Source organism: Macaca thibetana, chromosome 19 (assembly GCF_024542745.1).
Source record: "Macaca thibetana thibetana isolate TM-01 chromosome 19, ASM2454274v1, whole genome shotgun sequence".
NCBI classification, from domain to species: Eukaryota; Metazoa; Chordata; class Mammalia; order Primates; family Cercopithecidae; genus Macaca; species Macaca thibetana.
In genome coordinates, this window is record NC_065596.1 from 11,938,097 (window position 1) to 11,954,092 (window position 15,996).

General features: G+C 46.0%; 4 protein-coding genes across 5 annotated transcripts in view; 2 read left to right on the plus strand and 2 right to left on the minus strand.

Annotated features, from left to right (window-relative positions):
* Nucleotides 1–15,605, minus strand: part of RNASEH2A (ribonuclease H2 subunit A) — a 239,428-nt gene extending 223,823 nt beyond the window's left edge. The window contains exon 1 of the mRNA XM_050770695.1: nt 15,602–15,605. The gene's annotated coding sequence lies outside the window, so the exon portion shown is untranslated. The remainder of the gene's footprint in view (nt 1–15,601) is intronic.
* The window catches only part of ZNF490 (zinc finger protein 490), a 34,952-nt gene extending 19,167 nt beyond the window's left edge, over nt 1–15,785 (plus strand). The window contains exons 3-5 of one of the 2 annotated variants that reach the window (XM_050770435.1): nt 7,839–7,965; nt 8,477–8,537; nt 9,999–15,785. In XM_050770435.1, coding sequence (XP_050626392.1) covers nt 7,839–7,965; nt 8,477–8,537; nt 9,999–11,235 — 1,425 coding nt within the window. In that variant the 3' untranslated portion in view covers nt 11,236–15,785. Of the gene's footprint in view, nt 1–7,838; nt 7,966–8,476; nt 8,538–9,995 lie in introns of both variants that reach the window. The other variant, XM_050770433.1, reaches the window with a different exon arrangement.
* The window catches only part of GET3 (guided entry of tail-anchored proteins factor 3, ATPase), a 422,808-nt gene that overhangs the window by 156,331 nt on the left and 250,481 nt on the right, over nt 1–15,996 (minus strand). The gene's annotated exons all lie outside the window — the stretch shown is intronic.
* Nucleotides 1–15,996, plus strand: part of LOC126942542 (zinc finger protein 709) — a 143,994-nt gene that overhangs the window by 46,013 nt on the left and 81,985 nt on the right. The gene's annotated exons all lie outside the window — the stretch shown is intronic.

Below are 15,996 nucleotides of genomic sequence, written 5' to 3' on the forward strand. Positions count from 1 at the left end.
GGCAAGTGCCACCACACTCAGCTAATTTTTGTATTTTCCGTAGAAACGGGGTTTCACCATGTTGGCCAGGATAGTCGAGATCTCCTGATCCACGCTCCTTGGCCTCCCAAAGTGCTGGGATTACAGGCGTGAGCCACCACGCCCAGCCGATACCTGATTTCTTTTTATCATTCTATGGGTGAACCAGATGGTTTATCCATATGTCTGTTGAGAGATACCTTGGTTCACTCTAAGGGTTGCAAGGTTTTGAATGAAAGTATAAGCCTTCATGTGCAGGTTTTGGCATGAACATAAGTTTTCAACTCATTTGAGTAAATACCTAGGAGCATGATGACTAGATTACAATTTAAGAGTGTGTTTTGTTTTTTAACTGTCTGCCTTTCAAAGTGGGAGTACCAATTTCCATTGCCAACAGCAAATAATGATGATACCTATTGTTCTCCATCTTCACCATCATTTGGTGTTTTCAGTGTTTTAAAATTTAGCCATTTAGTGAGTATGGTAATATCTTACTCAGTTTTATTTATCTTAGTTTTATTGACTCCCTAATGCCATGTGATATTGAGCGTGTTTTCATGTACTTGTTTACCATCTCTAATTCTTCTTTGGTGATGTATATGTTCATATCTTTTGCCCATTTTTAATTGGATTGTCTTCCTGTTACTGAGTTTTAATAGTTCTTTTAGTAGTTTCAATACCAGTCCTTTATCAGATAGGTGTTTTGCAAAGAATTTCTCTCTGTCTGTAGGTTGTCTTTTCATTTTCTTAACATGGTCTTTCCCAGCGCAGGACTGGTTTTTGGGGGGCGGCAGGGATGGAGTCTCGCTCTGTCACTCAGGCTGGAGTGCAGTGGCGTGATCTCGGCTCATTGCAACATCAGCCTCTCAGGTTCAAGCGATTTCTCCTACCTCAGCCTCCCAAGTAGCTGGACTATAGGCATGCACCACCACGCCTGGCTAATTTTTGTATTTTAGAGTACATTAGAGGGTATTTTTGTTATTTGTATTTGTAGAGATGAAGTTTCGCCATGTTGGCCAGCCTGGTCTCAAAGTCCTGACCTCAGGTGATCTGCCTGACTTAGCCTCCCAAAGCGCTGGGATTATAGGTGTGAGCCACCATGCCTGGCCTGTTTTTAGTTTTTTAAGTTAGATACTGAGATTATTGATTACAGATCATTCTTTGGTAGTATATGTGTTTAATAGTATAAATTGCAGCCAGGCACTCCTTTTGCTGCATTCTACATGTTTTGATACGTTCTATTTTTATTTAATTCAAAATAATTTTTAATATCTCTTGAGACTTATCCATGCATTGTTTAGAAGTTCAGTATTTAATCTCCAAATATTTGTGGGTTTTCAAGCTGTCTTTCTGTTAGTAATTCTGAATCTGAGAACATTCTCTTTTTTTTTTTTCTTTTTTTGGGGACGGAGTCTTGCTCTGTCACCCAGGCTGGAGTGCAGTGGTGCAATCTCATCTCACTGCAAGGCTCCGACTCCCGGGTTCACGCCATTCTCCTGCCTCAGCCTCCCAAGTAGCTGGGACAACAGGCGCCCACCACCACGTCCGGCTAGTTTTTTGTATTTTTAGTACAGACAGGGTTTCACCGTGCTAGCCGGGATGGTCTCGATCTCCTGACGTCATGATCCGCCTACCTCGGCCTCCCAAAGTGCTGGGATTACAGGCATGAGCCACGCGCTGGGCCTGTATTCTCTAGTCTTTTAAATTTGCTAGGAAGTATTTTATTTACCAGAATGTGAGGTATCTTGGTGAATATTCCATGTGAACTTGAGAAGAATGTATATTCTGCTGTTAATGAATTATTCTGGTTTTCAATTAAGTCCAGTTGTTTTGCTGGTGCTGTTCAATTTAGTTATGTCCTTCCTGATTTCTGCCTGCTGGATCTCTAAATGAACGATGGGGGTTGTTGAAGTGTACAGCTGTACCGGTGCGTTCCTGTGTTTTTTCCTGCAGTTGCATTAGTTTTCCCCTCATGTATTTTGCCACTCTGTGGTTTATGTACATACACAGTAAGGGTTGCCTTGTCTTCTTGGTGAATTGATCCTTTCGTCAGTATGTAATGCCCTTCTATCACTGATATTTTCATGCTATGAAGTCAGCTTTTTCTGAAATTAATAAGGCTATGCCAGCTTTTTAAAAATTAGTGTTGACCAGGTGTGGTGATTCACGTTTGTAATCCCAGCACTTTGGGAGGCCAAGGCGAGCACATCACGAGGTCAGGAGTTTAAGACCAGCCTAACCAACATGGTGACACCCCGTCTCTACTAAAAATACAAAAATTGACCAGGCACGGTGGCTCATGCTTGAATCCCAGCACTTTGGGGGGCCGAGGCAGGCGGATCACCTGAAGTCAGGAGTTTGAGACCAGCCTGGCCAACATGGTGAAACCCTGTCTCTACTAAAAATACAAAAAATTAGCTGGGTATGGTGGCAGGCACCTGCAATCCCAGCTCCTCAGGAGGCTGAGGCAGGAGAATCGCTTGAACCTGCGAGGTGGAGATTGTAGTGAGCTGAGATTGCGCCATTGCACTCCAGCCTGGGCGACAAGAGTGAAACCTCGTCTCAAAAAGAAAAAAAAATTAGCCGGGCGTGGTGGTGCCTGCCTGTAATCCCAGATACACAGGGGACTGAGGCAGGAGAATCACTTGAACCCGGGAGGTGGAGGTTGCAGCTAAGATTGCACCACTGCACTCCAGCCTGGGCAACAGAGTGAGACTCTGTCTCAAATAATAGTAATAATAATTAGTGTTAGCATGGTATATCTTTCTCTATTCGTTTATTTTTAATGTATCTGTGATATATTTAAAGTGGATTTGTTGGCCTAGGCATGGTGGCTCGCACCTGCAGTCCCAGCGCTTTGGGAGGCTGAGGCAGGATGATTGCTTGAGGCCAGGAGTTTGAGACAAGCCTGGGCAACATAGTGAGACCTCATCTCTATAAAAAGAAACAACAAAATTATCCAGGGATGGTAGTGCACACCTGTGGTTCCAGCTACTCAGAGGCTGAGGTGAGAGAATCCTTTGAGCCCAGGAGTTTGAGGTTACAGTTATCTGTCATCCCACAACTGCGCTCCAGCCTGGGTGACAGAGCATGACCCTGTCTCTAAAAAACAAAAGAAAGTTAAAAAAAAAAAAGTGGATTTCTTGCAGACAACATATAGTAGGTATTCTTTTTTCTTTTTTTTTTTTCTTTTCTTTTTTTTGAGATGGAGTTTTACTCTTGTTGCCCAGGCTGGAGAGCAATGGCATGATCTCGCCTCATTGCAACCTCTGCCTCCCGAGTTCAAGTGATTCTCCTGTCTCGTGAGTAGCTGGGATTACAGGCATGTGCCACCACGCCTGGCTAATTTTGTATTTTTAGTAGAGACGGGGTTTCTCCATTTTGGTCAGGCTGGTCTCAAACTCCTGACCTCAAGAGGTCCTCCTGCCTCAGCCTTCCAAAGTGCTGGGATTACGGGCACGAGCCACACCTGGCCAGGTACTCTCTTTTATCCACTATGACAGTATCAGTGAGCTGAGATTGTGTCACTGCAATCCAGCCTAGGCAACAGAGTAAAAAAAGGAAAAATGAAAAAGAAAAGAAAGAAATTTCTGGTCTGATAATTCCAGCATCTCTTTTATATCTCAGTCTGGTTCTGGTGCCTGCACTGTCTCTTCAAACCGTCTACGTCTTTTAATATATCTTGTAATGTCTGTTGAAATCTGGGCATGGTGTTGAAAAGGAACTGAGGTAAACAGGCTTTAAATGTGAGGGTTTAGGTTTATCCTGTTGATTTGAGGCTGTGTTTACTATTTTCAGTAGCTGTAGGTGTCAATAGATAAAATTGCCTTTGTTGTTGTTGTCCCTGGTTTTCTGTGTTCTGTCATTTTTGGGGTTCTCTAGATATTTAATTGTGAAACATGCAGAAAGAAATAGTAAAATATTGTTTCATTGTATTCTACTGTTTTATTTTAAATTTTATTTTATTTTTTGAGATGGAGTCTCGCTCTGTCACCTAGGCTGGAGTTCAGGGACGCAATATTGGCTCATTGCAACCTCTGCCTCCCGGGTTTAAGTGATTCTCCTCCCTCAGCTTCCCAAGTAGCTGGGATTACAGGTGCCCACCACACCCGGTGAATCTGTGTATTTTTAGTAGAGATGGAGTTTTGCTATGTTGGCTAGGCTGGTCTCAAACTCCTGACCTCAAGTGATCTGCCTGCCTCCCGCCTCCCAAAGTGCTGGGATTACAGGCGTGAGCCACCACACCCGGCCTGGTCTACTGTTTTAAAATAAAAACCCAGGCCAGGAGTGGTGTAATCCTAGCACTTTGGGAGGCCGAGGTGGGCGGATTACTTGAGGTAGGAGTTTGAGACCAGCCTGGCCAACAGAAGAAACACCTTGTCTCTACTAAAAATACAAAAATTAGCTGGGTGTGGTTGCGCATGCCTGTAATCCCAGCTACTCGGTTGGCTGAGGCAGGAGAACTGCTTGAACACCGAAGGCAGACGTTGCAGTGAACCAAGATTGCGCCACTGCACTCCAGCCTGGGTGACAGAGTGAGACTGGGACTCAAACTAAAAAACAAAACTCTAATGACACACTGTTACCAGTGACTGGAGTGGAAACATGATATAATCCTATGAATCATCTGTCTTCTGGTGAGCCTGTGCCCCTGAGCCATGGTGTTTTATGATAAAAAAGACATTTGGTCTTTTGTGTGTGGTTTCTAGTACAGAGTTCCTAAATCTCTTGGAATTTCATGAGTGATAAGGGTAATAGGAGCCTCTTTTGTTGTAAATAAATGACTACTGGAACGCCTACCTAACTTCAGGGTGGGGATTGATGTCCAGAAAGACACCCAGTCTTGATCGTCCTTTAGCCCTAGCCCCCAAAGTCGGGAGAGAGAAAAAGGGCTGGAGGTGTAGTGTTTGGACTCCTGACGTCCAGTGATCCGCCCGCCTCTGCCTCCCAAAGTGCCGGGATTACAGGCGTGAGCCGTCCCGCCCGGCCTTTGACTGCTCACAGCTTTAAAACCTCATTCCGGCCGGGCGCGGTGGCTCACGCCTGTAATCCCAGCACTTTGGGAGGCCGAGGCGGGCGGATCACAAGGTCAGGAGATCGAGACCATGGTGAAACCCCGTCTCTACTAAAAATAGAAAAAAATTAGCCGGGCGCAGTGGCGAGCGCCTGTAGTCCCAGCTACTCGGGAGGCTGAGGCAGGAGAATGGCGTGAACCCGGGAGGCGGAGCTTGCAGTGAGCCGAGATTGTGCCACTGCACTCCAGCCTGGGCAACACAGCAAGACTCCGTCTCAAAAAAAAAAAAAGAAAAAAAAAACCTCATTCCTCAGTTTCCACTGTGTACCCCACATATAGATGTGGTAGGAAGAACGCCTGGGTCACCCTCATTTGGTGCTGGTGACAGAGCCAATTCACATCAGCCTCTACTTGTATGCTTGAACTCACACTAGCCCACTCCCTAATGTCAGTAAAAATCCCCAGCCAGGCTCCTTTTCTTGCTCTCTGAAGCCATTTCACAAGTGCTTGAAAGCCTACACAGCTTTGCCTGAGATCTCAAGCATGTGAGTAATAAACCCTTTCATGAGTACAGGGGTTTTATAGAGGTCCCAGTTGCCGTGCTTTCTTTCCAATAACCTCCTAGACCCATGAAATGAGACAGAAAGGAAAAACTGAACGTATGACAAATGTTACACAAAGACGTTGAAATTAATACTTCTACAAAAGAATATTTTCATTCAGCCAGCTGGATTTGCATGGTTCTAATGGCCTGGGGTCCTTCAGGGCAACATGGCCAGTGACTTCTGGCTTTCCACAGACTTCCTGATGTCTCATGTTGTTTATGAAAAATAAAAATGGCCTGGTGCGGTGGCTCAAGCCTGTAATCTTAGCACTTTGGGAGGCCGAGGAGGCGGATCACGAGGTCAGGAGATCAAGACCAGCCTGGCTAACAGGGTGAAACCCCATCTCTACTAAAAATACAAAAATTAGCCAGGCGTGGTGGCGGTCGCCTATAGTCCCAGCTACTCGGGAGGCTGAGGCAGCAGAATGGCGTGAACCCGGGAGGCGGAGCTTGCAGTGAGCCGAGATTGTGCCACTGCACTCCAGCCTGGGCTACAGAGCGAGACTCTGTCTAAAAAAAAAATAAAAAGGCCGGGCGCGGTGGCTCAAGCCTGTAATCCCAGCACTTTGGGAGGCCGAGACGGGCGGATCACAAGGTCAGGAGATCGAGACCATCCTGGCTAACACGGTGAAACCCCGTCTCTACTAAAAAATACAAAAAAACTAGCCGGGCGCGGTGGCGGGCGCCTGTAGTCCCAGCTACTTGGGAGGCTGAGGCAGGAGAATAGCGTGAACCCGGGAGGCGGAGCTTGCAGTGAGCTGAGATCCGGCCACTGCACTCCAGCCTGGGCGGCAGAGCGAGACTCCGTCTCAAAAAAAAAAAAAAAAAAAAAAAAAAGTTAATTAAAAAAAAAAAAAAAAGTATACAGTTTTTAATCCTCAATGGGAGATGTGCAACTTATAGTCTAAAGGGTGTATTCATTTACAAAAATCTCATCCAGATTTGACACCAAGTTTCATGAAATGTTGAGTGATATGGTGTGTAATAAGGTAGAAAATGAAAGAGTTTTTCTCACAAGGAATTGATGATCTTACAATTTGTTTCATTTGTATAGCATTTTTCTCATATCTCTAAGGTGGTCTTGGGTCTGCATTTAAAGAACAATAAGGTGGCCGGGCGTGGTGGCTCATGCCTGTAATCCCAGAACTTTAGGAGGCTGAGGGGGCGAATCAAGAGGTCAGGAGATCAAGACCATCCTGGTTAACATGGTGAAACCCCATCTCTACTAAAAATACAAAATACTAGCCGGGCATGATGGCACACCCCTGTAGTCCCAGCTACTCGGGAGGCTGGGACAGGATAATCACTTGAACCCGGGAGGCAGAGGTTGCAGTGAGATTGCGCCACTGCACTCCAGCCTGAGCGAAAGCGAGACTCCATCTCAAAAAAAAAAATAGGCCGGGCGCGGTGGCTCAAGCCTGTAATCCCAGCACTTTGGGAGGCCGAGACGGGCGGATCATGAGGTCAGGAGATCGAGACCATCCTGGCTAACACGGTGAAACCCCGTCTCTACTAAAAATACAAAAAACTAGCCAGGCGAGGTGGCGGGCGCCTGTAGTCCCAGCTACTCGGGAGGCTGAGGCAGGAGAATGGCATAAACCTGGGAGACGGAGCTTGCAGTGAGCTGAGATCCGGCCACTGTACTCCAGCCTGGGTGACAGAGTGAGACTCTGTCTCAAAAAAAAAAAAAAAAAAAAAAATGGCCGAGCACAGTGGCTCAAGCCTGTAATTCCAGCACTTTGGGAGGCCGAGACGGGCGGATCACGAGGTCAGGAGATCGAGACCATCCTGGCTAACACGGTGAAACCCCGTCTCTACTAAAAAATACAAAAAACTAGCCAGGCGAGGTGGCAGACGCCTGTAGTTCCACTACTCAGGAGGCGGAGCTTGCAGTGAGCCGAGATCGCGCCACTGCACTCCAGCCTGGGCGACAGAGCGAGACTCCGTCTCAAAAAAAAAAAAAAAAAAAAAAAAAAAAAAAAAGGCTTCAAGTGATCACAGTTAAAATATAGAAATAATTTTTGTATGTTCATGATAGTGTTAAATTTATGAGGAAGTGTGAGTGTGGAAAGAGAGTTCTGACAAAGTCATACCACTGAACTGAGACTACAGGATTATATGGAATTTCTCAGGAATTCTGAGAATGGATCCTCACTACTGCCAATCTCACCCCTCCTCCTATACACATGGGGGATGTTTTAGGACTCCATCTCCCTTGAGGATGTGGCTGTGAACTTCACCCTGGAGGAGTGGGCTTTGCTGGATCCTGGCCAGAGGAATATCTACAGAGATGTGATGCGGGCAACCTTCAAGAACCTGGCCTGCATAGGTAAGGGTGACATAATTTCTCTACTTAATTAAGGAGAGAACAAGTGTTTCTTGCACAACAACTGTGTTCCAAGATTTAAAATGTGGGAAAGGGCTGGGCACGGTGGCTCGCACCTGTAATCCCAGCTCTTTGGGAGGCCAAGGTGGGCCGATTATGAGGTCAGGAGTCTGAGACCAGCCTGACCAACATGGTGAAACCCCGTCTCTACTAAAAGTATAAAAAATTAGCCAGGCGTGGTGGCAGGTGCCTGTAATTCTGGCTACTCAGCAGGTTGAGGCAAAAGAATTGCTTGAACCCGGGAGGCAGAGGTTGCAGTGAGCTGAGACTGCACCATTGCACTCCAGCCTGGGCAACAGTGCAAGATTCTGTCTCAAAAGAAAAAAAAAATGTGGGTAGAGAATACTTTAGTAAGTAAACCAGACACGGTCATAGCTAATCATGGATCTTAGAGTGTTATAATTTTCTTTAATTTCTAATAATTTATAGTGGGTTCTCTGGGCTTGTATTTTAGGGGAAAAATGGAAAGACCAAGATGTTGAAGATGACCCCAAAAACCAAGGAAGAAAACCAAGGTGAGTTGCATTCATGAGTAATTAGCCCCTGAGAAAATCTTACTGTTTCATAAATTTCAAAAGCCAAGCAAGCAAAACAATAAGCACAGTTTCAAGTTTATTCGTTCTTAGAACATTTTTACTGAAGACGTTTCATTGAAACTGTCATGGGCTGGGCAAGGTACCTAATACCTCTAATCCCAGCCTTTGGGAGGTGAAGGCTGGAGAATTGCTTGATGCTAGGAGTTCAACATCAGCCTGGTCAACATAGAGAAAACCTGTCTCTACAGAAAAAAAAAAGTCATAGATGTTCAGGGTGTGAAAAGAAATCACTATGAAACAGTATGTAAAAATCCTGGCCGGACATGGTGTCTCATGCATGTAATCCCAGCACTTTGGGAGGCCGAGGCGGGTGGAACACCTGAGGTCAGGAGTTCAAGACCAGCCTGACCAACATGGAGAAACCCTGTCTCTACTTAAAAAAAAATACAAAATTAGCGGGGTGTGGTGGTACATGCCTGTAATCCCAGCTACTTGGGAGGCTAAGGCAGGAGAATCACTTTAACCCAGGAGGCGGACGTCACGGTGAGCTGAGATCACACCATTGCACTCCAGCCTGGGCAGCAAGAGCAAAACTCCATCTTTTTTAAAAAAAAAAAAAAAAGGCCAGGTGCAGTGGCTCACGCCTGTAATCCCAGCACTTTGGGAGGCTGAGGCAGGCGGATCACGAGGTCGGGAGATCGAGACCAGCCTGGCTAACATGGTGAAACCCCATCTCTACTAAAAAAAACAAAAAAATTAGTTGGGTGTGGTGATGGGCGCCTGTAGTCCCAGCTACTCGGGAGGGTGAGGCAGGAGGATGGTGTGAACCTGGGAGGCAGAGCTTGCAGTGAGCCAAGATCGCACCACTGCACTCCAGCCTGGGCGACAGAGCGAGACTCTGTCTCAAAAAAAAAAAAAAAATTTGGCCGGGCGCGGTGGCTCAAGCCTGTAATCCCAGTACTTTGGGAGGCCGAGGCGGGTGGATCACGAAGTCAGGAGATCGAGACCATCCTGGCTAACATGGTGAAACCCCGTCTCTACTAAAAATACAAAAAACTAGCCGGGCGTGGTGGCGGGCGCCTGTAGTCCCAGCTACTCGGAGGCTGAGGCAGGAGAATGGCGTAAACCCGGGAGGCGGAGCTTGCAGTGAGCCGAGATCCGGCCACTGCACTCCAGCCTGGGTGACACAGCGAGACTCCGTCTCAAAAAAAAAAAAAAAAAAAAAAAAAAAAAAAAAAAAAAAATTCTTGACTATTTTGATAATAGCTATGGTCACCGCCTATTCTAGAGTATTGAGTATATTAGCTTTCAAACAATTTAGACAGGGAAGATAACAGAGTTTCTCTGAAAATATTTAAAATGTAATTCTGGTACTTGCTAATAAATATAAGATCATTAGTACAAAACTATTAATAATATGGTACTCATTTTCTACAGCAGTCCTATGGTTGAAACACTCTGTGAAAATAAAGAGGATCGTCCGTGTGGAAAAAGCAGTAGCCCGATTCCTGATCTTCATACGAACCTGGAAACTCCTACTGGATTAAAACCATGTGACTGCAGTGTGTGTGGGGAAGTCTTCATGCATCAGGTCTCCCTTAATAGACACATGCGGTCTCACATGGAACAGAAACCAAATGAGTATCACGAATATGGAGAGAAGCCACATAAATGCAAAGAATGTGGGAAAACCTTCACTCGCAGCTCCAGTATCCGAACCCATGAAAGAATTCATACTGGAGAGAAACCATACGAATGTAAAGAATGTGGCAAGGCCTTCGCATTTCTCTTTTCCTTTCGAAACCATATAAGAATTCATACTGGAGAGACACCCTATGAATGTAAGGAATGTGGGAAGGCGTTCAGATATCTTACCGCTCTTCGGCGCCATGAAAAAAATCACACTGGAGAGAAACCCTACAAATGTAAGCAGTGTGGAAAAGCCTTTATCTATTACCAGCCTTTTCTAACCCACGAAAGGACTCACACCGGAGAGAAACCTTATGAATGTAAGCAGTGTGGGAAAGCCTTCAGTTGTCCCACGTACTTACGGAGTCATGAGAAAACTCATACTGGAGAGAAACCTTTTGCATGTAGGGAATGTGGGAGAGCCTTCTTTTCTCACTCAAGCCTTCGAAAACATGTGAAAACCCACACCGGAGTTCAACCTTATACATGTAAGAAATGTGGGGAAGCCTTCAAGTCGTCTAGTTCCTGTCAAGTGCACGAAAGAACTCATTTTGGAGAAAAACCCTATGAGTGTAAACAATGTGGTAAAGCCTTCAATTCTTCAAGTTACCTTCAATTGCACGAAAGAGTTCACACTGGCGAGAAAACTTACGAATGTAAAGAATGTGGTAAAGCCTTTCTTTATTCCACTCACTTTCGAATCCATGAAAGAACCCATACTAGAGAGAAACCCTATGAATGCAAACAGTGTGGTCGGGTCTTCATTTACTTCAGTCACCTTCGAAGGCACGAAAGAAGTCACACTGGAGTGAAACCATGTGAGTGTAAGCAGTGTGGCAAAGCTTTCACTTGTTTAAATTCCCTAAAAGTACACAAAAGAATTCATACTGGAGAAAGACCCTTTCAATGTAGACAATGTGGTAAAGCCTTCAGTTACTCAAAGTCTCTGCACGTGCACGAAAGGACTCATACTAGACAGAAGCCCTAAGAAAGTAAACAGTGTGGCAATGCTGTCAGCTGTATTAGTTCCTTTTGGATATATGAGAGTACTTATGCTGGAGAGAAATTCAAGGAATGTAAACGGTGTGATTAAGCCTTCAGTTGTCCTAATTCACTTTGAAGACATGACTCATGCGGCAATTAAATATTTGACAAATATGGGAGGCACTTCCACTCTCCTGTAGGATTGCAAATATGCGAATGGACTCCGTGGACAGAAACCATATGAATGTAAGGAGTGTGGGAAAGCCTTCACTTCACAGAATCTTTTAAAGACACCTGAGAATATATACTGAGAGAAACTGTAAGGAGAATTCTTTTTTTTTTTTTTTTTTTTTTTTTTTTTTTTGAGACGGAGTCTTGCTCTGTCGCCCAGGCTGGAGTGCAGTGGCCGGATCTCAGCTCACTGCAAGCTCCGCCTCCCGGGTTTACGCCATTCTCCTGCCTCAGCCTCCCGAGTAGCTGGGACTATAGGCGCCCGCCGCCTCGCCCGGCTAGTTTTTTGTATTTTTTTTTTTAGTAGAGACGGGGTTTCACCGTGTTAGCCAGGATGGTCTCGATCTCCTGACCTTGTGATCCGCCCGTCTCGGCCTCCCAAAGTGCTGGGATTACAGGCTTGAGCCACCGCGCCCGGCCCCAAGGAGAATTCTTTATCCATCCCATCTTTTGTGGTTTTTTTTTTTTTTTGAGATGGAGTTTTGCTCTTGTTGCCCAGGCTGGAGTGCAGTGGCGTGATCTCAGCTCACTGCAACCTCTGTCCCCGGGTTCAAGTGATTCTCCTGCCTCAGCCTCCTGAGAAGCTGGGATTACAGGCATGCGTCACCCACGCCTGTCTAATTTTGTGATTTTAGTAGATGTGGGGTTTCTCCATGTTGGTCAGGCTGGTTTCGAACCCCCAACTTCAGGTGATCTGCCCGCCTTGGCCTCCCAAAGTGCTGTGATTATAGGTGTAAGCCACAGCTCCCAGCCTTTTTTTGTCTGTTTTTTGAGATGGAGTCTCACTCTGTCACCCCAGGCTGGAGTGCAGTGGTGTGATCCTGGCTCACTGCAACCTTTGCCTCTTGGGTTCAAGCAATTCTTCTGCCTCAGCCTTCCAAGTAGCTGGGATTACAGGTGCCCACCACCATGCCCAGCTAATTTTTATATTTTTAGTAGAGACAGTGTTTCACCATGTTGACCAGGCTGATCTTAAACTCTTGACCTCAAATGATCCATCCACCTTGGCCTCCCAAAGTGTTGGGATTACAGGTGTGAGCCACCACGCCCAGCCCCAGTTCATTTTACTTTTTTTTTTTTTCTTTTGAGATGGAGTCTCACTCTGTTGCCCAGGCTGGAGTGCAGTGGCATGATTTCAGCTCACTGCAACCTCTGCCTCCCAAGTCAAAACACTCTTCCTGCCTCAGGCCCCCCCAGTAGCTGGGATTACAGGCACATGCCACCACGCCCAATGAATTTTTATATTTTTAGTAGAGATGGGATTTTACCGTGTTGGCCAGGCTGGTCTTGAACTCCTGACCTCAGGTAATCCACCCACCTTGGCCTCCCAAAGTGCTGGGATTACAGGCATGAGCCACCGCACCTGGCCCCCAGTTCATTTTAAAACCATGAAACCACCCACGCTGGAGAGCAGCCTTCTTTAATGTAAGCAATATGGGAACATCTTCAATTACACGTGCAGCCATTGTCGAGATTCTTCGTAGGAAGAATTAAAGGAATGGGGAAGAAGGACTTGGGTCCCAGCAGGCCTTTTGTGGCATCCAGTCAGAAGTTAGGAAACACCCTCTAGGGCAGTGGCTGCCCTCAGCTCACACACATGACTGGATAAAAGTGAGAAGACTCCCAGAATCTGCCTTTAAGTTTCCATCAGTGTCCTTGGGTCAGACTGTAGGAGTGCTGTGCTTCTAACCTGACAGTTCTCCTCAAGTGGGATATGCCTATGGACATCCTAATTCACAGGCATTGTCAGCATCGCATTATTCCAGGGCTGTTTTGAGGTCATCTCCAGCTCCATTTCCCATCTCAAACCTACACTTTGGATACTTACTGGGAAACATGTTTAGAAATTCACATGTAAATTTCTCTGTGGCAACCCCAGGTGGCTCTGAGGTGAGAGGGCTGAAGAAGCAGAACCTGTGTCATGGGACACGTGCCCCTTGACCACACAGCATGCACTCTCCTGCAGTTACCAGCCCTGTACCAACCACCACAGTCAGAATAATCTCAAAACTGCTAGTGGAGTCACAGAGACACACTCTGCCATGTCTTAGCTGTAGGACACTCAAACTGCTTACCTCCCCTAACTTGCTTTCCCCATTTTCTGGCACGTTCTATCCTGAGATATTCCGCAGCATATGCACGGATGGTGCTCCGGCCTTATCACGTCAGTGCATGTCATGTGCATCCTGCTCCAGGACTGGTTTCCTAGCCTCCCACTAAGAGTAGCACCTGGCTGTTTTTGGAAAAGGACGCACGCTGCAGAGCTCCAGCTCTGTTGTGTATGGGAGGCGCTGGCGTCAGGGTTCACAAGCCATGGAACTACCTTGCTTCACATCATATGGCAAGGTGAACTCAACTCCCAATAAACTGCTTGCTGGAGCCACCGAATTCTCCCTTTTCTGAATTGCACAGGCATGATAGGTGTCGGGTCTGTCCTTTGTTGGGGTCAGTCCACCCTTTTCTTAGAGAGCAAGTCAGTATGTTCTAGAAGGGAGGTGGCAGCATTGAGGGAAACCAGGTCACCATCTACCCTCATAACAACTTACGGTCTCCCTGGGTCCCAGAAGTGATCTTTCTGTCGCTTGGAGACCTGTAGTCGGAACTCTCTAGGCCTCTGGCCTCCACCCTCCTCCAACAGCAGGGATGGGTCAGGTGGCAGCATCCAACACCACGGTGAAGATACTAGGGTCCAGAGGCTGACTGGAGCAAGGTTTGCTGGCAGCTGAGGCCTCAGTGGAAGTGATGGCTACCGTGGAGATGCAGTGGAGGACCCGGTGGCTGAACCAGGAGATACACACCTTTGCTTCTCTCACCAGGAACATTTATGGTAGTTTGAGGGGTTGGAACATTATTACTCAACCCATTTCAGGTCCTTATTTTCGCATTCTTGGGCTGTCATGTTCTGCTTTTGTAGAGACATGATTATTGTACTGTGGGAGGTCGGAAAGTTTGAGATTCCTTCACTGTCAGAATGGGCTCAAGGAGCCATCTTTTGTGACAGGTGTTGGGGAGCTAAGGGGTATCTCTGCTACATGGAATGGGAGTGAGAACATTCACTTTTTGAAGGACAAGTATATGTGGGTCTGTGATGACGTTTGTGTAAAATCCATTTGTGTATGTGTGTGAGTCCTAATATTCAGTAAATATTTTCCTCTGTGTAACACTCTCTAATAGGTATAGTTAACAAAGCTGTGCTAATATCTCTGTCCCCTTGATCCTGACATTCTGGAAGACAAGAAAGCAAGCAAGAATATATATGGCACTGTGGTGGTTATTCCTGAGGAGCCAGAGAAACCTGGAGAAGAGATCAGAACACCTGGGGTCCTTCTGTCTGGGAGCATCTTTTAGTATCTGGGCTGTTACATCTGTGGGTTTGTGAGTTTGTGTTTGTCCACCTGTATGTACAGTGACAAAGTGTGTGGTTTTTGTATATTTGTCCAGAGGGCTGTGTGTATATATATATTTTCAAATATGGAATGCTTTTTTTTTTTTTTTCTTTTTTGAGATGGAATCTGTTGCCAGGCTGGAGTGCAGTGGCGTGATATCGGCTCACTGCAACCTCCACTTCTCGGGTTCAAGCGATTCTCCTGCCTCAGCGTCCCAAGTAGCTGGGACTATAAGTGTGTGCCACCACACCCAGCTAAATTTTTTTGTATTTTTAGTAGAGATGGGGTTTCACCATATTGGCCAGGATGGTCTCAATCTCCTGAACTTGTGATCCATCCGCCTCAGTCTCCCAAAGTGCTGGGATTACAGGTGTGACCCACTGCACCTGGCTGGGTTTTTTTTGGAGGGGGGGTTGTTTGTTGGTTAGTTGTTTGAGACGGAGTCTCACTCTGTCACCAAGCTGGACTGCAGTGGCATGATCTCAGCTCACTGCAATCTCCGCCTCCCAGGTTCAAGCAATTCTCCTGTTTCAGCCTCCTGAGTAGCTGGGATTACAGGCGTGTGCCACCACACTCAGCTAGTTTTTTTATTTTTAGTAGAGATGAGGTTTCACCATGTTGGCCAGGATGGTCTCAATCTCCTGACCTTGTGATCTGCTCACCTCGGCCTCCCAAAATGCTGGGATTACAGGCTTGAGCCACCAGGCCCGGCTGGAATGCTTGTATTTTCTTGCCTGATTTCCCTGGGAACACCCCCCCTTAACATTGAATGGAGCTGGTGAGAGCAAACATCCTTGTTTCTGATGTTAGATATTAAAAATACGGTTTTTCACCATCAAAGATTTTGTTGAGTTTTTCATATATGCTTTGTAGCAAGCTAAGTAAATTCTATTCCTAGTTTATTGTGGGTTTTTAATCATAAATGGGTATTATGTCAGATGCTTTTTTGCATTGATCAAGACTGTCATTTTTCCATCATTTCCTAATGTGGTATATTCCACTGATCAGTTTCCATATGGTGAACCATGCTTACATTCCAGGGATAAATCTCACTTGGTTATATTGCATAATGCTTTGAATATATTGCTTTATATACTTCGCTGACATTTATTTCAAGATTTTTGTATCAGTACTCATAAGGGACAGGA